Source organism: Miniopterus natalensis, chromosome 4 (assembly GCF_054644295.1).
Source record: "Miniopterus natalensis isolate mMinNat1 chromosome 4, mMinNat1.hap1, whole genome shotgun sequence".
In the NCBI taxonomy this organism is placed as follows: domain Eukaryota; kingdom Metazoa; phylum Chordata; class Mammalia; order Chiroptera; family Miniopteridae; genus Miniopterus; species Miniopterus natalensis.
The window spans coordinates 70,165,384-70,187,890 of NC_142084.1; the positions used below are offsets into that span (position 1 = coordinate 70,165,384).

At 55.5% G+C, this 22,507-nt stretch overlaps 1 protein-coding gene across 1 annotated transcript in view; it reads right to left on the reverse strand.

Annotated features, from left to right (window-relative positions):
• Positions 1-22,031, reverse strand: part of NOTCH3 (notch receptor 3) — a 33,057-nt gene extending 11,026 nt beyond the window's left edge. Inside the window, exons 1-25 of the mRNA XM_087816773.1 lie at positions 21,903-22,031; positions 19,249-19,327; positions 14,775-14,917; positions 14,358-14,696; positions 14,143-14,265; positions 13,815-14,048; positions 13,033-13,188; positions 12,760-12,945; positions 12,042-12,155; positions 11,693-11,806; positions 10,923-11,156; positions 10,705-10,815; positions 10,048-10,240; positions 9,819-9,970; positions 9,496-9,609; positions 8,926-9,081; positions 7,772-7,997; positions 7,174-7,375; positions 6,826-6,979; positions 6,237-6,421; positions 5,291-5,423; positions 4,941-5,198; positions 4,741-4,859; positions 3,834-4,393; positions 1,964-2,296 (exon numbers count right to left, since the gene is read on the reverse strand). Of these exons, the coding sequence (XP_087672899.1) occupies positions 1,964-2,296; positions 3,834-4,393; positions 4,741-4,859; positions 4,941-5,198; positions 5,291-5,423; positions 6,237-6,421; positions 6,826-6,979; positions 7,174-7,375; positions 7,772-7,997; positions 8,926-9,081; positions 9,496-9,609; positions 9,819-9,970; positions 10,048-10,240; positions 10,705-10,815; positions 10,923-11,156; positions 11,693-11,806; positions 12,042-12,155; positions 12,760-12,945; positions 13,033-13,188; positions 13,815-14,048; positions 14,143-14,265; positions 14,358-14,696; positions 14,775-14,917; positions 19,249-19,327; positions 21,903-22,014 (4,730 nt within the window). The 5' untranslated portion in view covers positions 22,015-22,031. The remainder of the gene's footprint in view (positions 1-1,963; positions 2,297-3,833; positions 4,394-4,740; positions 4,860-4,940; positions 5,199-5,290; positions 5,424-6,236; positions 6,422-6,825; positions 6,980-7,173; positions 7,376-7,771; positions 7,998-8,925; positions 9,082-9,495; positions 9,610-9,818; positions 9,971-10,047; positions 10,241-10,704; positions 10,816-10,922; positions 11,157-11,692; positions 11,807-12,041; positions 12,156-12,759; positions 12,946-13,032; positions 13,189-13,814; positions 14,049-14,142; positions 14,266-14,357; positions 14,697-14,774; positions 14,918-19,248; positions 19,328-21,902) is intronic.
• Between the last annotated feature and the right edge of the window lie 476 nt (positions 22,032-22,507).

Here is a 22,507-nt window from a genome sequence, read left to right on the forward strand (position 1 = left end):
CGTCAGCCAATGACCGGCTAATGAGGGATATACAAAAGCTGGCCCTCTGTCTCAAGGTGGACTGACACTGAGGTGCTACTCATGCTCCAGAGCACTCCAAGGAACCAGGCTGAAGCTAGATACTGGCTGAGACTACCTCCTGCCTCAGTTTTTCCCCTGCTCCACCCTGCTTCCTTCATCCCTCTCTCCTGAGAGCACCCCTTCCATAGGGCACATACATCTGAATCCCCATCTCAGGCTCTGCTTCCAGGAACTCGAACCCTCCAAATCTCTCTTTCCTTGGGATCCCGAATACCCCATACCCCGATCTCTTCCTATTTCTCTAGCTGCCCCTTTTCCTCCTGTAACCACAGAACCAGATCAAACTGGTCCTACCCTGTTTCTAACAAGATCCTGGAACCAAAGTTTAAACCTTGGATAGCCCTGGCCAGTGTTGCTCAGTGGTTAGAGCATTGGTCTGCGCACCAAAGGGTGACAGGTTTGATTCCTGGTCAAGGGTTGCAGGTTCCATTCCTGGCCCCAGTCAAGGCTCATTCAGGAGGCAACCAATCAACGCGTGTCCCTCTCATCGATGTTTCTCTGTCTTTCTCTCTTCCCACCCTTTTCTCTCCCCCTCCCTCCCTCCTTTTCTCTCTCTAAAATCAATGGAAAAAATATCCTCAGGTGAGGATTAACAACAACAACAACAAAAAACCTTGGATACACCTCTCGCGAGTAACACTTATGAATCCTCAACTGTTCTCCCCACAGAACCAAAGGACCAGAACATAACCAGAACCTAAATGCTGGAACACTTTAAGAAGTGAAGGGTCTGCCCTTCATACACTCTCAAACATTTTTTACATCTTAGGAAAGGGTTTCTGATTGCAGGTCCAAATATGTCATCAGTGCCCAAATGCAAAAAAAAAAAAAAAAGTGAAGGGTCTGTTGTCTATGAAGATCTGGTGCTGAAACCCCTTAAATCTTGCCCAAACCCTGGATCAGGGAGACAGATTTGAGCCTTGCCTCTTGTCTCCTTGCCAGCCAAATTCGTAAATAAAAGTTCTTTTCTCATAAGCCGACACCATAGTATTGGTTCTACGCACGTCAGGCAGCGAGCCTTTGCTTGGTAATGCTTTTCTGAGCTAATTTCCCTCAACTAATCCTTAGGTCTTAGTGTCCCCAGATCATTCTTCTGTCCTTACCTCTCTCCCCATTTCTTTGAGTCCCTCTCATGACTTCAATGATTGTCAACACCCCTTTTGTCTTTCTTATCTCTGTCTTCAGCCCCCGGCTGCCTTCTGGGGGTCTCCAGACTCCTCAGATTCTACAAGCCCCAAAGCAACCCTATTTTTCACCCTGTGTCCTCAGTTTGATGAGACCCTCCAGACACTGGGTCACCCCAACCAGGGACTAGCATATCAGCCACCCTCTTCCATCTCCCCTAGTCCAACTGCATCCAGTCAGAGCGCCAGCCCCCATCTCTAAAACCCGCCCTTCCTCTATGTTAGGGCCCCACCCTGCTCCCAGGCCACACTTCCCTCTGACACTGTCTGGCCTGGCAGACAAGATCATCAACAGGAGAGTTCTATGTTTTTCATTTCTAAAAAAAATGACACATGTTCTTAACTACTCTGCTATATTCCTGCCTCTCCAGAAGGAGGTAGGTCTATAACCAGGAGCAATTCTGCTCCCCAAATGACCCTTGCCCATATCTTGGGGGTGGGCTGCTACTTGTATCTAGTGGGTAGAAGCCAGGGATGCTGCTTAACATCCTATAGCGCACAGGACTGCCCTACAGCAAAGAATGATCCTGCCCCAAATATCAATGCTGTCAAGGTGGAGACGTGCTGGACTTATTGCCAAGAAGGCTCCCCAAGATGTTAAGGGCAGTGAATCACACCAGATCTCATCCACCGTGCCCCCTGCCATTCCCCACTCAGCCTACGCAGCCCCCACAGCTCTCCGGGGTGGAGCCACTCACCCAATCACCTCAGGGGCCAGCTCCCGCAAGTTCAGGACTTCAGAGCCAGGGTCCTGTCGGTGGTAAGGGAAGACCATGGCCTGGCCGCGCTCGTCCAGGCGGAAGCGCAGTGAAGTGCGCAGGATGGCGCTGAGCCGCTGCAGGAAGTCGGCGCTGGAGTGCAGTAGCTCCTCGGGGGGCAGCAGCACCGTGAGCACCAGCATGCCCCGGGCCAGCAGGGCCGGCACCTCCCTTGCGCAGTCTAGCCCATCCCAGCCGCACTCCTCCGTGTTGCAGCCCTGGTCGCACCGGCCATCTGCAAAGTGGTCTGCGCAGTACTTCTCATAGACCGGACTGGGGGCAGAGAGGGGGCACGGTCAGGGAGCCTCCAACCCCGTGTACACAGAGCACCTCAACTCCGAAGACAGAAGGGGATCAGAGGACTAGACAGCAGGCACAGAGGACTAGAATGTGCCTGAATATGCCAGGCTTTCTGAAAATTCAGCTATTCACTCAGCAACTATTAAGAAATCACTATTGAGGGTCAATGGGGAAAAGGGGGGACATCTGTAATACTTTCAACAATAAAAGTAAATTAAATTTAAAAAATCACTATTGATAACACCTGATAGGTGCTGAGCACTGCTGTAGGCACCCAGGATATGCCCAGGCACAAATCCTTGAACAAGTAAAACTGGTATTCCAGTGGTTGGGGAGAGATGTTAAAGGAGACAAATGAGAGAATATAACAGCATTTCATTTACACAGCAGCAAAAGCTAAATGTAAACACACACATACACACACACACACACAGAATGCTTTGTAAAATTAAATGCTAAGGAAAAAAGTAAAGCAGGGAAAGTGCTGGGAGTGGCCAGAGAGGAGATCACTAAGAAGGTGCCGCTGTTTGAGCAAAGACTTGAAGGAGGTGGGGGAGGAGCTATGTGGCTTCCTGAGGGAAGAGTATTCCACGGAGAGGGAACAGCCAGTATGAAGGCCCTGAGGTGGGACCAAGCTGGGGGTATTGGAGAATTGGCAGAGAGGCCAGGGTGGGTGGAGAAGAGTGAGTGAGGGGAAAGTGAGGGGGATACGGTTAGGGAGATAAAGGCGAGAGGAAGGTTCCAGGCAGATAGAGGGACACAGTGGAACAGAAGGGGCAGAGCACAGAATGGACAGATGGAATGCACGGGACAGACAGATGGGGGCATGAATAGAAACAGAGACGGGCAGAATAGACAGGAAAGGGCAGGGACAGCTGTATGGCCATATAGAGGGGCAAAAGGGGTACATGGAGGAACAGAAGGACAGATGAGGGGACATAAATGAACGAGGGGACACAAAGATGGCCAAATGAACAGATATATGGGGCACATGGACAGACAGACTGGCAGACTGGCATACAAACATGCACAGATGAGATCCAAGGATGGGCAACATACAGGTTGGCATTCAAAGGCAAGAAAGGAATTCATGAATGGACAGCAAGATGGACAAACAGGGCACAGGGAGAGAAAGATGGAATGCAGAGGCAGATAGAAAAAGAGAGAGAAGGGGTACATGGATGGACAGATAGATGGGAACACTGGGACAGGCAGGGCACAAGGATGGACAGAGAGGGCACAGGGACATGGATGGAACGAGAGAATTGGCACTCAGCTGGGCAGGACAGGGTACACGAACAACCAGACAGGGCAAATGAATGAACAGCCCAACAAACAGTCTAAGGATGGACTGACACAGGTAAACCAAGGCAAATGAATGGGCAGATAGAGAGGCAGGACCCATGGGTGGTGAGATGTGGCACATGGACGGACAAGACACAGACTGGGGTGAATGGATGGATGGATAGATGGACAGAGATGGGGTCCATGAACAGACAGAGGGGCTCACTTGCAGGTGCGCTCGCGGCCTCCAGCCTGGCAGTCAAAGTTGTCGTAGAGGCAGGCAGGGGAGCTGCAGGCAGGGTCACAGCGGCTGTTGTTGAAGAGGCGCCAGCACTGCAGCGCTGCGCACTGCCGCCAGGGGTCGCCCACGCTCAGGGAGCAGTCGCCACCATCCCAGCCACAGCCAGGGCTGTTGCACTCGCGGTCGCAGTGCTTGTCCCCGCTCTTGGCCTCGCAGGCGGCACTCGGGCATTGCGGCTCCTCGGGGGCCTCCGGCGCCGCGGGCACCTCGCAGCGGGGCCCGGCCCAGCCCGGAGCGCACGCGCAGCGGAAGAAGGGAGCGGACCGTTCCGGGATGCAAGAGCTCCCGTGGAGGCAGGGGGAGACCACGCAGCTGGCGTTGGCCCCCGGAGGCAGCTCCTGGAAGCTGTGGCAGGTAGACCCTGACAGCCCCAGGGGGCAGGCGCAGCGCGGCCCACGGACCGTCTGCTGGCACAAGACACCCACTGGGCACTGCAGCTCCCGGCAGGAGCGCGCCATCCGCTCACAACGCGGGCCCCAGAACGGCTGGGGGGGGGGGGGGGGGGGGGGCGGAGGAGCACAGGGCAGGGGCGGAGGGAGAGAGAGGGGAAGATGGGGGTCAAGAAAGTTTGAGCTTCCAAGCTCCCCAGGTCCTACCAAACCTCTCCCCATTCCACTGGAAGCCCCACACTGCACATAAGCGTTGACTTTCCCAAGAAGCCACTCCTCCAAGCCCCAGTCTCATACCCCTTTCCACGACTTCCAGGCAATGTCAACATTTCCCAGAACCCCCCTTCCCTTGTACCTCTTCTCCCCTAAAGCCACGCCCTCCCAGACCACAGTCCCACTTCTCTCCCAGAGACCCTGATAATGACCAGCCAACTCCCACTTACCGAGACACAATGGCAGGTGAAGGTCAGTGCACCCCCAGGGCCTGGGCCAGGACGGCACTGGCCTCCATGCTGGCATGGCTGGGACTCGCAGGGAGACAGGACAGACTGGCAGCGGGAACCTGGGCAAGCAGGAGCCATGGATCAACCACAATGGGGGAACACAGGCAGGATCCCAGGTCAGCCCTCTTGCCTGCCCTTACCTGTGAAGCCGGCTAGGCAAAGGCAGCGGAAGCCCCCACCTGGGTCCTGCAGGCAGTCCCGGGTATGTGCTGCATGGCAGGTGCCCGGGCGACACTCATTGATATCTGCCTCACAGCGCAGGCCAGTGTATCCTGGGGGGCAGGTACAGCGGAAGCCGCCCACCAGGTCTACACAGGTACCATTGTGCAAGCACCGGGGGCCTGGGTCCAGGGGTGGGCCTGGGCCACAGTCATCATCATTAATCTCACAGAGCACACCTGAGGGAAAGGAAGAATAGTCAGGAGCTGTAGTCAGGAGCTGACAGAGACCCAGCCTCCCAGCCTGTCCCCCAACCCTGGCCCCGGCATACCCAGTGTCCCAGGAGGACAGGAGCAGAGATATCGGGCCACAAGGTCAATGCAGAAGCCCCCATGCTGGCAGGGCTCAGAGGCACACTCATCCACGTCATCCTCACAGTTGTCACCAGCGTAGCCAGCTGGACACTGTGGTGGGGGCGAGATAGGGAGTCACTCAGCCCTGAGGGACACAGATGCTCCCCGTGAAGACACAGAAAATCCCAGCACAAAAGGACACACACACAGTTGTTCAATACACAGAGATACTCCCAGTGTGCAGAAAACACACACCTAGACACAGGACACCCAGGCACAGAGGACCACAGACACACCCAATGCAGATGGATACACACATACAAACACACAGATACACCCAAGACACACAACCAGAAATGCACAGACACCTGTATGTACCTTGACGCCCAGAGAGACACCATGCACAGAGACACATAGATATGTCCAGGAGCCAACCAAAGACAGACGCACACCCAGACAGACAGAAACACCCCCAGATCTCCCAGAGTGACACCCACAAATATATACTCAATCACAAAAGTAAAAACCCAGACATGACACCCTGTCTGGTATGGCTCAGTGGCTGGAGTGTCAGCCCACGCACTGAGAGGTCACGGGTTCGATTCCCGGTCAGGGCATATACTTGGGTTGCAGGTTCAATCCCTGGCCCTAGACAGGGCTCATGTGGGAGGCAACCAATTGATGTGTCTTTTTCACATTGATGTTTCTCTCTATCTATCTATCTTCCCCCCTTTCTCTCTCTCTTCCTTCCACTCTCCCTAAATATCAATGGAAAAAATATCCTCAGGTGAGGATTAACAACAACAAAAACAAACATGTCTAGAGAGACACACCCACCCATACCAGGCTACAGACACAGAAATGTGTGCCTAGACACACCCAGATGTGACTGGTTCCCCTCTTCCCTCCCCTGGTGCCCCTTACCTCGCACACATAACCTCCCATGTAGCCTCGGCAAGTGCCCCCATGCTGGCAGGGCTGGGCCAAGCAGGGGTCCACCTCCTGCTCACAGTGGCTGCCTGTGCGGCCCTCTAGGCACACGCAGTAGTGAGAGCTCTCCTTGTCCACACACTGCCCACCAGCCTGACACAGCTGCTCTAGCCGCACCCCTGCACAGAGAGGGGCGTCAGGCACCCACTCCCCCTCCCTGCCCGCAACACACACAGCACACCTAACATCCCTGCTGTCACCAGTCACCAGGGTCCCACCACACTCCATCGGGTTGTCACACATCCCTCTAAACTGCATAATTCTAATCACTGACAGACACCTTTGCTGCTCCCACCAGCTCAGTCACATACACCACTGCAGACATCATTCCAATTGTCTTATGGGGACAGACACAGACACCATCCAGTCATGTCACACAGTCACGCATCCACACACACTCAGCTACACATCCCATCACGCCCATATGCTCTGTCACACCCTCATTGGGCTCACACTGGCAGGAGTTATATGCACACACGCCCTCCCACGCTGCATACACCGGCCACACGCTCCCGCTGCTCACCGATCTGGGCTGCAGCTGCTCTGCAGGGCAGGCTTTGGATGTCACAGAGGCTGCCACTCCACCCGGGAGGACAAAGGCAGTTGAAAGAGGCCCCTGTCTGGGCACAGCGACCCCCGTTCTGACAGGGCTGAAGGCTACACCAGTCTATCAGTGTCTGGAGGGGAAGCCCACAGTGTCAGCACTTGGGGACCCCCAGAAATCACTCGCCAGATTCTCCCCCAGGGTCCCTGCCAGGCCCCTCACCACAACCTCCCTAATAATCCTTCCCCAGGAGCTAGCAGGCCCCTCTCCCAGAACACCCCTCCAGGCTCCTCCCCTGGAAAACCCACCCCCAGTGACCCCACCCACCTGACACTGACTGCCGGTGAAGCCCTCTGGACAGGCACAGATGAAGCCAGGGTAGGTGGCAGTGCAGACACCCCCATGCAGACAGGGCCGGGAGAGGCAGGGGTCGGCCTCGTACTGGCAGTGCGCACCAGTGTAGCCAGGACGACACAGGCAGCTGAACGAGTTCACACCGTCCAAGCAGGTCCCACCATTGAAGCAGGAGCTGGAGGGAAAGCAAAGGTGGGTCAGGGCTGGCCCCCTTGGAAGCCACCCTCCATCCCGGGCCCTGCCTAACTCTGAGTGGGCCTACTCTGACCCCTACCCCCCACCACCCGCCAGGAGAGACTACAGCCCTGTCCTGTCCCTTAGCCTCAGTTTACCACATATTTCAGCACCAAGGTGCGAACCACATGGAGGCCCTACTCTGGTCTAGTCTCACCCCCTTAGAGACCAGCGTCTCTAAGACTACCCTGTCCCTTCCCACAGTGCCCCATCAGGTAGCAGAGTCCTGAGTTGGGTGCCAAGCTGAGGACCCACCCTTCTTATCCCCATTCCTTCCCAGGTCCTGTGCCCCACCCGATGCCAGGGTCCCTGAGCTCCCAGTAGAGGGTCCATCCACCTGGGGCTGCAGTCCGGTAGGTTCTGCTCACAGTGGAAGCCTCCATAGCCTGGGGGGCAGGTGCAGGTGAAGGAAGCCACATGGTCGGTGCAGGTGCCCGGGCCGCAGGGGCTGCTCAGACACTCGTCCACATCACGGGCACAGCGGGGGCCAGCAAAGCCCGGGAGGCAGGAGCAGGAAAAGGAGCCCACACGGTCCTGACAGGAGCCACCATTCAGGCAGGGGTCTGTGGTTAGAAGGGAAAGAGGTCTGATCGCTCACCTAGCCCCCTTTCAACCTTTACTGACCTGGCCATGCCTTGTATAGCAGGAACTTGGAAGTAAACCAGTCTCAGTTGGAAAGGATACATTTGGTCAGAGGGATCAAATTGTCCCCTCTGTTGCCTCATCCTCTCCCTTATCTGGAAACCTCACCTATGTGGAAGGAGAAGATGTTGGCAGAACCAAAATGTCACTTTGAGCTATGAAACACATACTGTTAGTTGTGTCTGCTTTATTCCTTGACTCAGCACAAGAGGGCATCTCCAGACCTGTACTGGCCAGTATAGTGGCCACTGGCCACATGTGGCTATTGAGTCCTTGACATGTGGCTGGCCCAAACTGAGATGTGCTATAAGTATAAAATAAACACCGAATTTCGGATTCTGAAGACTTAATATACATATATATTTTTTAAAGTGTAAATATCTCAATAATTTTATATTCATAACATGTTGAAAGGATGATTTTTATAATTAGATTAAATAAAATATATTATTAAATAAAATATCACCCTTTTTTTAACTTTTAAATGTAAGTACTCGAAAAATTTTAATTGCATATGTAGCTTGTGTTGTCTGTTGAACAGCACTCCTAGAGAACTCACTAGGGGCCTATTACCTCATACTTTACACACAATCCTAACCTGCTTGCTCCCGGACACAGTGTACAGGCTTCAGAGTCAGACAGACCTGTGCTCCAATCCCAGCTTATCCCTTACCTGCTACGTGACCTTGGGCAAGTCACTTAACTTCTTTGGGTCTCAGTTCCATGAGTAAAATGGAAAAAGTAAGAGAACTATGAAGATGAAGTTAAAGCACAATGCTCGGCACACAGTATAGGCTTAATGAACATGTTTCCTAGGGCAGCACCCACCCAAAAGCTCCCTGAACTCACTGGGGTCACAGTCATCGATGTCCTCGTCACAGGAAGAGCCACTATACCCCCCATGGCAGGTACAACTAAAACTCCCAGCCAGGTTGGTGCAGGTACCATGGGGGCCACAGGGTGAGGGGCCAGCACACTCGTCTACATCCTGCTGACATCGAGGGCCTGGGGTGGAAAATAAGGTGACATATAGGGTTAGAGGGTGCCTGTCCCACATGAAGAGCCTAAAGGCTGAGAAAGGTGAATGCAAGAACAAGCTATGCTCTCATTGGCCTCTGGGTATTTTGCACACACTGTTCTAGAAGTGCCTTCTTGCTTCAGTGGGTGGTGAATGTATTCTCTGAGTTTTGCCCCTCCAAGAAGCTGTCCCCAAACCCCAGCCTGAAACTGAGCTTCCCCAGCCACCCATCCCTTCCTCTTCTCTAGAAGTGACCACAGGGGCTGTGAGTGTCTATATCCAGCTCTGTCCCTTCCCAGAAGGAAGGTCCCTGAAAAGACAGGGTCAAGGGTGAGTCTCCCCTGGGTCCCCAGTGAGGAGGGGTGAAGGAGAGGAGGAGGAGGAGGGAGCAGCTCGTGTACCTTGCCAGCCAGGGGGGCAGGAGCAGATAGCCAGATGGCCAGGAGCAGACTCGCAGTGGCCCCCGTGTTCGCAGGGGTTCGGGGCACAGGGGGACAGCAGCTCACATTGATGGCCTGTGATGAGCAGGCAGAGTGAAGTCGTCTTGAGAAATTCCTTGTTCCCATCTACCCCGAGGGTCCCCACCTTGATACCCACCTCCCAAGCTGCAAGGGGAAAGAGGGAAAACAAAGGCAAACAGACAGGAGGGAGAGAGTGGGGCAGAGGGAAGTAAGAAAGAAGAGGGAGACCGGAGAGCCTGGGGAGGAAATGTAGGGACACGTACCCTGAATACCAGGGGGACAGGTGCAGTGGAAGTCCATGCCATTGCTGGTACAGGTGCCACCAGCCCCACAGGGCTGAGACTCACAGGCATCTCGAGTGAGACTCTGGCTGCACTGGGGGCCACTCCAGCCAGGATCACATGCACAGCGGAACCTGAATGGGGAGGCAATCAGGGCCATCAAGTGGGCAGAGACAAGGGGGTGGGGTCATGAGGTGGGAAAAGGCCTCACCCTCCAGGCGCATCATGGCAGACACCGTGATTGCAGGGTTCTTGGGCACAGGGATGGCTTGGGGGGAGGCACAGTGGAGGCAGGGAGCCAGGTGGGCAGAGGCAGTGGAAGCCGTCTTCCCCATCCACGCAGGAGCCTCCCTCGCCGCATGGGCTGGACGCACACTCGTTGATCTCCATGTTGCAAAGGGGCCCTGGGGAGTACGCAAGCAACCTCATCCCAGGACAAAGGCAACCAAGCCAACAGGGAGGGACAACCTGGCCCCACTGAGCACAGGCATGCCCCTGAGCAAGGACACTCTCATTCTCATAACACATTAGCTCTTGTGCAAATGAGAGCAGCCACCTCCTCAACCCAGAGCTGCCTTGCCCCAGATCATCCTCACCCCCAAACTTACATGAAGCCATTTTCATTTTCACCAAGAATTACCTTGGCCCCACTCAGAAACACCCCCATCCCATCAGAGCACCCTCAACTATGTTCCAGGATAAACTTGAGCCAAAAGGACAACCTCATGCCAAACAGAGAGAGCACGAGGTTTAAACAATCTCGTTGGATAAGCCAGTGCAAAGAGAGAGGCAAAACTTGGCCAAGAAAGATGGGTGATTTCACCCTCACCCTCTAAAGACCCCCTTTTCATGGCAGCTGCTTGCCTACCTGTGAAGCCAGGCTGGCAGACACAGTCATAGCGATTAATACCATCCCGGCAGATTCCAAAGGTGCAGGGGTTGCTGGCACAATCATCGATGTTCACCTCACAGTTTACACCTGCAGAAGGAGAACAATGCCAGGAGGTAATGCCAGGAGCACCATTCCCAAACCGTTGAACCCCTCCAGATGTGCTGTTCCTGCCCCAGCCCAGCCCTTGGTCCCACCTGTGGTGCCAGGAGGGCAGCGGCAGAGGTATTTGTCCACCAGATCTAAGCATTTGCCCCCGTGGCGGCAGGGCTGGCTACGGCACTCGTTCACCTGGCTCTCACAGCGCGTGCCAGTGTAGCCCGGGGCACAGGCACAGGAGAAGCTGGCAATGCCGTCCACGCAGCGCCCATGATGGCACGGGTCAGGAGAGCAGTCATCCACGTTGAGTTCACACAGAGTGCCCTCAAAGCCTACAAGGCCAGAGTGTCAGGCTCCACCCACTTGCCAAGGTCCTGCTCATAACCACAGCCTCCAATCAATCCTGGCTCAGCTCTGCCTCAGCCCTGCCTATCAAGCCAGCAGAAGGCAGGCTTAATTCAGGCCATCCCTAGTTGGCTTTCCCTCCATCCAGCTACAAGCTGCAAAATTCGCCCCTGACCAAGACCCTTCCAAGGTTAAATCCCACCCCCCAGTTGTGACTTTCTCTCCAATTCTTACACTCTCCACCCAGTTCTGCCTCTCCCTCAACTGCAAATGGGGGACACATGGGAGGTGCCTTGGGATAGTGTTGGTCAAGCCCAACTCAGTTACCTGTGCCCAGTATCAGGCCAGAACCTTTGGTCCCACTCTTAGCTTTAAGGTACAAAATTGGCTCCGTCCCCTGGCGGTCATTGGCCCTGATTTGATGCAGTCCTGCCCCAAAGCTTTCTCCCAGACTGTTATTGGCCCTCACCCTCACTAACCCTGCCTCCAAATTCTTGCGGGCCTGTAATTGGCCTGCTCTCACCCTCTGCGCAGCGGCACTCGTAGCCATCAGGTTGGTCCATGCACTTGGCCCCGTTCCTACAGGGTGTGCTCGCACACTCATCGACATCCAGCTGACACAGGGCCCCGCTGAAGCCTGCGGTGGAGAGTGAGTAGGATGAGCAGAGGTCCAGACAAAGTCAGGGCAGTCACCCCTCCCCACACCTGCCTTATTTGGGTGAGAAGCCCACTTATTTAGTTTTAAGTTAATTTCAATGTTTTTCATAACGTGGTTTCTATTGTAATAGTTTTCCGCTAACATGATCTCATAGGCTCCCATCTGCCCCTGCAGGGACCTTTCTTTTTCAGGCTCCCTGGCCCAAGGTCCTCACCAGAGGGACAGGTGCAGCTGAAGCCATTGACTCTGTCCTTGCAGACACCACCGTTGACACATGGGCTGCTCTGACATTCATCCATGTCCACCTCACAATAGGTGCCTGTGAAGCCTGGGGGGAGGGGAATTAGGGTCGTGGGAGCTTCCCTTTGGCGTGAAGAGAGAGTGAGGGGGGAGGTACTCCCCTTCCCACTCATAGACAGTTCCCCTTAGCCTTGGCCTTTCCCCCAGTGCAACCCTAGATTCAATTTTCATCCTCAAGCTAGACCCTCAACAAGCCGTGGTCCCAACTAGTCCAAGGTTTATGAGACTCCACATGGACTTTGCCTTCAGACCACCCTCTTCCCTCTCCAGTCCACAGACATGCCCTGCCCCCAGCTTCCAGCCCCAGGGCCCACCATAGCCCTGTGCACGCCCCAGCGAAACTGTCTGCAGGCTCCACCTAAACCTCACTCTAGCCCCTGTCCCCATATTGTCCATGCCCCCCCGTGGGTCCTTAGGTCCAGACTCCACTCTCAGCCTAAGATTCTACTGGTTCCATTTGAGCATGCCCCCAGCCTCTCACAAGGTTGTACTCTGGCCTCACCTCCACCTCATCCCTGGTTTCACTCTCTCAGGGTCCCACTCGGAACACAGTTCCGCCCCTGTCCCCCTCCTGCAGGCTTCTCACCCCACACCCAGCCTTAGGCCTAGCCCCCACCATGTCTACCACCCACCTGCCATGCAGATGCAGGTGAACTGGCCTATGCGGTCAAGGCATGTGGCCTGGTTGCGGCAGGGCCCAGATAGGCACTCATTGACATCTGTCTCACAGCGCGGGCCAGTGTAGCCTGGGCCACACTGGCAAAGGAATGAGCCCTGTGTGTTCACACACCTGCCCAGGTGCTCACATGGGTTGGCACCTGCGGAAATAGGCACAGCCAGTGTGGGTGTGGGTGGCTGAGGAACGACCCACCCCCTCCTTCCAACTGAGACAATGGCCCCCTCACCAATAGAGCACTCATCCACATCCTGGTCACACGCGCCACCAGTGAAGCCTGGTGGACAAGTGCAGATGGCCCGGCCATTCACTGGGTTTGTGTCACAGATAGCATCCTCATGACAGGGATTGCTGACACAGGCATCATCTAGATGACATAGAAGCCCTGGAAAAGGACAGGCAGAGGTCAAGGGCAGACCCTCCAGCTCTGTCCAAAGGTCCCATAGCCCCACATAGTGTTTTGTATTTTGTTTTTATTAACCTGTAGCATATTTAGTAGTTATTTTTTCCTAATTGTTTATTATGAAAAAATTTCATACATACAGAGAAATTGATTTATACACCCACCACCTAGATTCAGCTATTGTAAGGTTTATCTATCTTTTTTCTGAATCATTTGAAAATGAGTTGGAAACATTCACAAATTGTTTTTAAATCTGTTGAATTTTTCTGATTATGAAAGGGTCCTACCTCAAGCCTTTGCTTCTGTAGCACCCTCTGCCTGACATGCCCTTCCCTCCATTCTCAAGTGCCCCTTCCAAACACCTTCTCTGACCTTTGCTACTTCCAAAGATCTCCTCTCTTTCTTGCTCACAGTATAGCTCTCTGTTCCCATGGTTTCTGTCCTGGACCACATGCAACCCTCCTCCAGGCCTCTCCCAGGCTTACCCTTCACCCCAAATCTGGCCTTCAGAATAATCATTCTAACACTCAAGTCAGATGTCACCCTTGCCCCCCACTCAGGAACAATCAATGGCTCCCTGGCTGCCTACAGGGGAAACAGCCACTCACCAGTCTTGCCCATGGGGCAGGCACAATAGAAGGAGGCCACGCGGTCATGGCAGGTGGCCCCATGGAAGCACACGGCCGTGGCACAGTCATCAATATTCTGACTACAGCTTTCACCAGTCCAGCCATTGACGCACACACAGCTGTGGCCACCCAGTGTGTTAAAGCAGGTGCCCCCATTGTGGCAAGCATTGGGCTGCAGCTGACACTCGTCCACATCCTCAGTGCAGAATTGGCCTGTGGCACAGAGATAGATGCACCAGTCCAATCACCTGGCCTGTGCATCCCACCCAAGGTCTGCCACCCAGCTCCCTTCAGCCCCGGTGCCCACCTGTCCACTCCGGAGGGCACTGGCAATTGTAGGTGTTGACGCCATCCACACATGTCCCGCCATTTAGACACCGGTTCCCTGGACAGTCATCCACATTCACTTCACAGTTCTGGCCCTCAAACCCTACCATGGGAGGAGGAGGCACGTATTGTCACTGCTAGGCTGGCCTGCTGTTTCCCTACCCCTACTGCCTCCCCCAAGAAGAGCTTCCTCACCAGGAAGGCAGGCACAATCATAGCTGAGATCGCCATTCTGTCTACAGGTGCCCCCGTTACGGCACGGTGAGGGAGCACAGGGCACTGCAGGGATCTCACACAGCGGCCCCAAGTAGCCAGCTGGGCACTGGCAGCGGAAAGAGCCAGGTGTGTTGAGGCAGGTACCACCATGATGGCAGGGACCACCCGCCCGGCACTCATCCACATCACTTCGACAACTGCGGCCCTGGTAGCCAGGTGGGCAGGAACAGATGTAGCGACCATCGGGCCCCACTGAGCAGTGGGCCCCATGGGCACAGGGGCTGTTGAGGCAGGGGTCTGGCAGGGAGCAGTCGGGGCCTGGAGGGACCAAGAGAGGGTGAGTTAGGTGGACCACACCCTTGCCTACCTTGGGGTCTCCTCCAGATCCTCCCTTACCTCTGAACCCACGGGGACAGCGGCAGGAGAACCGGGCAGTGCCTGCTACCACCGAACTCTGGCAGACGCCACGGCCAGCACAGGGGCCCGAATGGCAGGGATCTTCCAGCTGGCACCGCTCGCCCACCCAGCCTGGTGGGCACCTGTGGGCAGAGACAGCTCAATGGGGGCAGAAGATACACAGAGATACACACAAGACAGGCAAGAAACACATGGGCAACACAGAGCAATAAACACACACATTCATTCATGCAACAAATATTCACTAAGCACCTACTATGTTCTTAGCAATTGGAATACAGCTCAAACCCAATAATAGTGGCCCCACCCTCTTGATGCTCACGGCTAGAATGGGTGAAGAGAAGACATACAAATCACAAATCAGTACACAGCATGCCAGCAGGGAGTGGTGAGGGCCACGACGGCCATGAAAGGTATGGTATAGCATAGAGTGGTGGCCCTAGAAAAAACATGTCCATGTCCCAGAACCTGTGACTGTGACATTATTTGGAAAGAGTTTTTGCACATGTAAACTAAGTGACAGGTATCAAGATGAGATCATCCTGGATTTTCCAGGTGGGCCCTAAATCCAATGATAATGTTCTTTAAAGAGAAAGGCAGAGGGAGATTTGGGAGAAAGAGGAGAAGGACTTGCAGAGGCAGAGACAGGAGTGTTGCACCTACAAGCCAAGGAAAGCCTGGAGCTACTAGAAGGTGGAAGAGGGAAGGAAGAACTCTACCCTAAAGCCATTGGAGAGTGGGTGGCTGCCAACACCTTGATTTCTGACTTCTGGCCTCCAGAACTATGAGAGTAAATTTCTGTTGTTTTAAACCACTCAGTTTGGGGTGATTCGTTACAGCAGCCACAGGAAATGAAAACTAAGACACAGAATAAGGGGGATAGAGTGATGGGGGTGGGAGGCAAATATATTTTCACAGACTGAAGGAAGGGAAGAGATCATGAGACTATGTGGGGAAGAGAACTTCAGGCAGAGGGAACAGCAACTGCAGTCTCAGACCCCAGAAGACAACCACCCAGGCATACACAGACAGACCCAGAAACACATACACAGAGGGACATATCAATCCCACATATTGGCCTGACAAATATTGAGACACCAACCCACAGGCTGGGTCACAAATAGGGGCAACTTTCACCTGGACAGACAGACGGACCCCACAAACTCTTTACTCCTTTTCTGGGGACACATACACCCCTTCTTTCCACTGGGGGGAGGAGGTAGACACTAATATTGATGACCTCTTTTGGGGGGAACTCCTTTAGCCTGAAGTCCCCTCCCCAAACCCACCAAGCAAGCTGGATGGAGCGGGAGGGAACTATGAGAACTGGAAGAGGGGTGCTCTTAAGACTGGAAATCTACTTCGGGGCAAGAGAGAGGGGCCTGGAGAGGCAAAGAAGTCCAGACCCCACCCCCGGACTCTGCCCACCCCTCCCACTAGTCCCTCCCTCTGGTTTGTTCCAGTCGCTTAGGGCTAAATTCCAGCGGCTGACTCAGTCCATAGCGTCACCCATAAGATCCCCCCACCCCGGTCCCCAGTGAAACAGGTCGGGACATGGCCGGACAGGGGCGCTGGTGGTGTCTTAAGGGGAGGACCCAGCTCCCTGCGCCCTCCTCAAAGGCCTGCAGGGCCAGGATGGCCGCCACCACTGCGCGCCAGGAGGGGGCGTGCTGCACGGGGCGCCCCGGACTGCGGGGTCCCACCGCCAGGTTGGGCGCCGCCACGCGGCCCCCTCCCAGCGCCCCCGGCGGGTTCCCACGCTCTGGGCCCAGCGCCCCTGCGGACCGGTCGGGCCGGTTCCAGCCTCCGCCCGTGCCCCGCCCCACGGCCTGGGTTTCGGGGGAGACGTCGAAGGGGAGAGCTGACTACGGGGGGGGGGGGGGGGGGGCGGGGAAGGGAGGACGAAGGGATAGAGACAAGGGCTTGATTGGGGGTAAGACTTGGGGATCCATGAGGGACGTGCCAATTTGGGGCGTCCCTGAAGGGACACGAGTATCTGGGACCTTGAAGGAGATTGGGGGGTGCATGGGGAGTGGTTCCCACGGCCCAGCTCTGGGGACTGAGCCCGCTCCACTCCGGGTGATCCAGGCTCCGGGCGGCCACACGGGCCGGTGATTCACCTGTCGAGGGGCGGGGTAGCCGCGGGGCCTTACACCTGTCGGCAGGATTCCAGGCTCGGAGCTCTACTGCGCAGGCGCCCGGGCCCGCGGCTCCGCCTCCCAGGTGAGTGGCTCTAGGTCGGGTCGCACTTTTCCCCTATTTCCACCATTGCAGACTCTCAACCCGAAAAGCCCGCTCAGCCAGGCTAAGCATCCCACCCAGGTGAGCTCAAGTGGGTCTCCACTCAAAGTGCGTGTATAACTTCAAAGAGGCTCTCCTGGGTCTAAAGTCACATGTTGTTGAATAAATGAATACATGAATAAGTCAATTAATGAGTGGCTCCTGGATGAACTGCTATTACTAATGATAATATTATAAAAGGAACAAGCATTTCCCCATAACCTTGTGTCCCTGATGTTATTACTTATAATAATAATCCCTATTGGCCCGCCTCACCAAAGACAGCCTAGAGAGGACAGCAATGAAGATAAGGAACGTCAAGGAGATGAGACCCAAGGTCAGCAGCCACATCAACGTTGGTACCGCTGCAACTTCAATTACCAATGCAGACGCCCAGAAAACCCTAAACCACAAGACGGCAAAGAGACAGAAGCAGGGGATCTACCAGCTGAGAATTTGGCTGAGAATTCGTTGCTCCAGAGGCTGAAGAGGCAGGGCTGAGTCAATGCACGCTTCCCACCTCTACCACCATCTGGTTTAGTCATCCAATAAGAAATGATTATGAAATTCCAGCAATAAGAAATGAGCAAAAGATTGGAGCTCAAGACCTTAAGTGCTTGCTTTTTGTCCAATGACCAGATAACTAGATATGCATTTTTTACATAAAGATAATGATAAACTTTTTGGAGGGGTTTTAAGCCTGTTTTTTCTCAATACACCTATAAAAGTTTTTAAATTATTTCATATCTAGTAAAGTTTAGATTTTTAAGACCCCCATTTTTAACTTGTAACAAGTTTACAATTTTTTTAATGTCAACAAACTACAAGCACCTGTTAATAATGATGTTAAATAATAAAAAAATAATCCCTATTTATTAAGCACTTGATGTATGCCAAGCACTATGCTGAGTTCATTGTATTAAGGATTTATTTAAATCTATACAATCAGCCCCATAAAGAAGGAACTATTATTGCCCCATTTTGCAGATACAACAACTGAAGCTCAGAAAGTTCAAAGCACTTGCTCACGGTAACCCAGAGCCCAGAATTTAAACTGAGCTCTGTCTGCCTCTGCTCAGCTCTCTCTCAGCCTCTGCCCTGCTCCCTACAGCCCTCTCTGTCTTTCCCAAATTCTTGGGTTCCTTCCTGGTCACAAGCCAGGGAGAAACCCCTATTTCACAGATGCAGTGAGGTTCAGACAGGAGAAATGACTAACCCAAGGTCAGCAATAAAGTGGCAGAGCTGGGCTATATTACAGGCCTCCTACACCCCCACCTCAAATCTTGATAGGGGAGAGTACAGACGGTGTACCCACAACTGCCAAGCCACTGCTATTGGTCCCTGAAGATTTGTTGATTGAATTATAACTACCTCCATCAGGGGCTTTACATGTGACCTCAGGCAGCTAAGAATTCTGTAAAGTTGGGGTTACTGAGTTCATTTTCCAGACTAGGACACTGAGACTTAAAGATTTGAAGTCCCAGCCCTAGCTGGTGTGGATCAGTTGGTTGAGCATTGTGCTATGCACTGAAAGGTCATCAGTTCAATTCCAGGTCAGGGCACATATCCAGGCTGCAGGTTCGATCCCCAGTCAGGGTGCATGTAGGAGGCAACCGATCAGTGTTTCTGTCTCACATCAATATGGGGGTTTTTTACTCTCTCTCTCTCCCTCCCTCCTTCCTCCTTTCTCTCTCTCTAAAATCAATAAAAACATATTTTTTTAAAAAAAGTTGAGCCCAGCCAGTGTGTCTCAGCGGCTGAGCATCAACCTATGATCCAGGAGATCGAGGTTTGATTCCTGGTCAGGGCACATGCCCGGGTTGTGGGTTCAGTCCCCACCAGGGGGCGTACAGGAGGCAGCCGATCAATGACTCTCATCATTGATGTTTCCATCTCTCCCTCTCCGTTCCTCTCTGAAATCAATAAAAATATATTAAAAAAAAAAAAGTTGAAGTCCCAGCCGGTCTGCAACATGATGTGGGATTTGAGCCCAAGCCAGGCAGACCTCAGAGTTCCTGCTTTTAACCCTGTTGATTCCAGGGGAATCAAGAAGTTGCGCAAGCCACACATATAGGAAGTAGTAGAGGCATTCATGGTGGACAGAGAGGCAGGGGGGCAAGACAGACTGCATCCCCACACAGGGCCCACTAATGGCTCAGAGCCAGGCACTCACAGGCAGGCAGCCTCTCCAGAGGGCAGCTGGGTGCAGCGACCTCCATTAGAACACGGGCTTCCATCCAGGCAAGGGGGAGCTGTGTGGGGGTGAACAGAGGTGGGTGGGTCAGCCAGGTGTCCAGGAACCCCAGCTCAGAGTGACAGATCCCCTCCTTCCCTCTCCCAGGCAACAGCTGCACAGAGCTGGGTGCAGGGAGCCCCTCCATCTAAGGTTCCCACGGCTTCCCACCCTGGCCCCAGCTGTTGGGGCCGCAGCTGTCCCTGCCAGCTCAAGCCCTGGGAACCACAAGGCAGGGGCAGGCAGGAGGAGGTGCTGACTTGTGCCAGATGTGGGGGCTCAGGAAGCTGCCAAAATGGGGGATGCAGAGGCAGGAAGAGAGGGTGCTGAGTGTTAAAGGGAGGTCTGGGGCTGTGTGCCCAGATCCTGGGGTAATGGAGGGGGCAGGGGCAGGGAGTCCTGGGCCATGGCTGTCCCTTCCAGTGATGTTGGGCATCACCAGCTGTGCAGCCCCGTGCAGTGACTCTGGGGAGAGAGGCCAGGGCATGTATCCCAGGCTTAGCTAGCACTGGGTGTTGCAGGGTGTGTCTTGAAGGGAGGGGCAGCTGGCCCCAGACATGTACTGCCCTGTCCAGCATCCCCATCCCTGAGGGCTGTGTCCCTTTGGGGTGTGGCACTGTCTAACTGTCCTGCCAGACAGGTCTGGGGCATGGCTGGGTGTGAGCTAGTGGAAGATTGTGTGTGCTGGTAGGTGTGGGGCCACTGTGTGCATGTGTGTGTCACAGAGAGATAGAAAGATGGAGGGAGATAGAGAAAAACAGATATAAATAAAGGAAACTAGAAGCAGGCAAACACAGAGAGAAGGAGACAGACAAGTACAGAGACAGAGAGAAAGGGAGAGGTAATAGAGACAGAAGGAGCTGGACATGAGAATGGGCCAATATGACATATGTCCCCTGAGCAGCGGGACAAGCAGGGACAGGACACTATCATCCCGATAGGAGCCTATGGGTGTTTGTGGACTCACACTGGGGGCCATGAGTCCCAGGCTGAGGGCCTCGCTTCACTGAGCTGTGTGCTGTGAGCCACATGTATATACATGACATGCAAGAGTGTACAGATACGTGTGCCATATGTCTGCAGGCTGGATCTGTTGTGCATCCATGTATATGAACCGTGTATTTGGGTGTCTGTGTGTGGGGCCTGTGTGTGCACAGGTGTGTCTGTGTATAGGTTGCACATACCCATCAGCTGGGCATGCCCTTGAATCTGTGTCTGTATGTGTCTGAGTGTGTGAAGACAGCTTGTGCAAGACCTTGGGCTGGTGATGCACTTTATGTGAACACGTATGATTATATGTGCACATCAGTGTGTGTGCCTGGGTATGTCTTGTGTGAGCTGGGGGGGGGGGTCTGTGTGTGTACTCTATGTGTGCACATCTCCATCTCCATATGTGTGACCCAGGGCCGTATATGCCTGCGAGTGTGTGATAGGCCATGTGGGTGCCCACTGGCCTCGCGGGGGCGGCTGATCCTGCCAGGTCCTGCCCGGTGCGCGGTGGGGGCGAGGGTGGGGGTGGTGTATTGGCTGGGGAGGCAGGTCCCTCCTGCACTTCCACCCTTCCCAAAACCCAACCCCACAGCGGTGCCCCGGGACCCTCAGCCAGGGCTGCTGGGCCGGTGTGTCCCTCCTCTGCCCGCCAGGCCTTCCTTGGGGGAGATGCGCCCCCTCAGCCCCCGCCCGGGCCCCGCCGCCCATCCCGCTTTGTCTGGCAAATAAAGCGCGAGGCCGGCTGGGGGAGGGGGTGTCTAGACGGCGCGGCCATTGTCCCAAGCGAGGGAGGGGAAAGCGTGGAGGGGGAGGGGCGGGGGGCCCTGGCCCGCTGGGGAGGGGCTCGGGCTGTGCAGTCCCGGCGCAGGGGCCGCAGAGGCCGCAGAGGAACACGTGGGCTCGCGCCCCCCGCCCTTCGCTCCCAGGGCGGGGACCAGGTCCAGGGGCCGCCAGATCCCGGCAGCTAGGGGAGGGAGCGGGGCCGGGGTCTCGCGAAGGGGCGCAGGACGCCGCTGCGGCTGCGGCTGCGGCTCCGGCTGCGGCTCCGGCTCCGGCTCCGGCTCCGGGTCTTGCAGCGCCCGGGCCTGGGAAGTTTCCTCAGAGTTCAGAGCTCCGAAAACTTCGTGCCCCCTCCCCGCACTCCGACCCCCGCCCCGCCGGGCGGGCGAGCAGTGGGTGGGGGAGGTGGGGCTTTTGTACGAGGGGTCCCCGTCCTGGGGGTACTTGAGCTCCAATCGTGACCTTCCCAGGACTCCAGATGGGCGTGGGTGGAGAGCAAGCCCCAGATTCTGGGTACCCCCCCAATTAGGAGTCCTTGATCCCCGCACCCAGAGCTCCCAGTCCCAGACTTCTGGATCTCTTCATCCCCAGCCCTGATAGCTCCCGAGGCCCGGTACCTTGGGCCTCTGGGTCCCTCCCCACCTGTTCTGAGCCCCTGTCCCCCGGGACTGGCTCGCAGTCCGGGCTCCTGCGCGCCTGCCCCTGCTCTGGTCCTTGGCTCCCAGGGCCCCCCACCAGCACCAGCCTCGGGGATCCTTGCACTCCGCTCTCCTCCCTTCCTTCCCCCCACCCTCCGTCCCGCCCTCCAGGTCCCGGTCCCTCACCTGCAGCCCCGGGTCCGGCTAGCAGCAGCAATAGGAGCGGCGCCCGCACGGACCGCAGTGGCGGCAACGGCGACATCAGGCCGCAGCGGCGGCCCCGGGTGCCCGGCCCCATGGCGGCCGGCCGCGACCCTCCCTCCTCCCTCCTCCCTCCTTCCCTCGGCTCCGGGCGCGTCCCGGGCCGGCCTCAGCGCCACCAACTTCGCCGAAGTGAGGCTGCCCGGCCGCCCCGCCCCCAGCCCTGGAGGTTCGCCCCGCCCCGGGGCCAGCCCTGCGCTCCCCGCCCCCCGCCCGGCCTCCCAGGGCCCCTGCCCACCCTCCACCCGTCCGCACAGCGCGGGACCCGCGGACCCTCGGAAACTCAGGCGGGCCCACGCGGGAAGATGCGGACCGACCAGCGGCAGTGGCAGACACCAGCCCGGTGATCATCCCTGCTCCCAGCACACCCAGAGCCGACGCACAGGCCAGGACACACACAGACCCCCAGACACCAGGCGCATCCTGAGAGGCTCAGGAACGCGCCACCGTGCACGAATGCAGACACCCGCACAGGACTTCACGGGAGCTTAACATCTGAAACACTGGAGAACCTGAAACTCAGGCCCAGC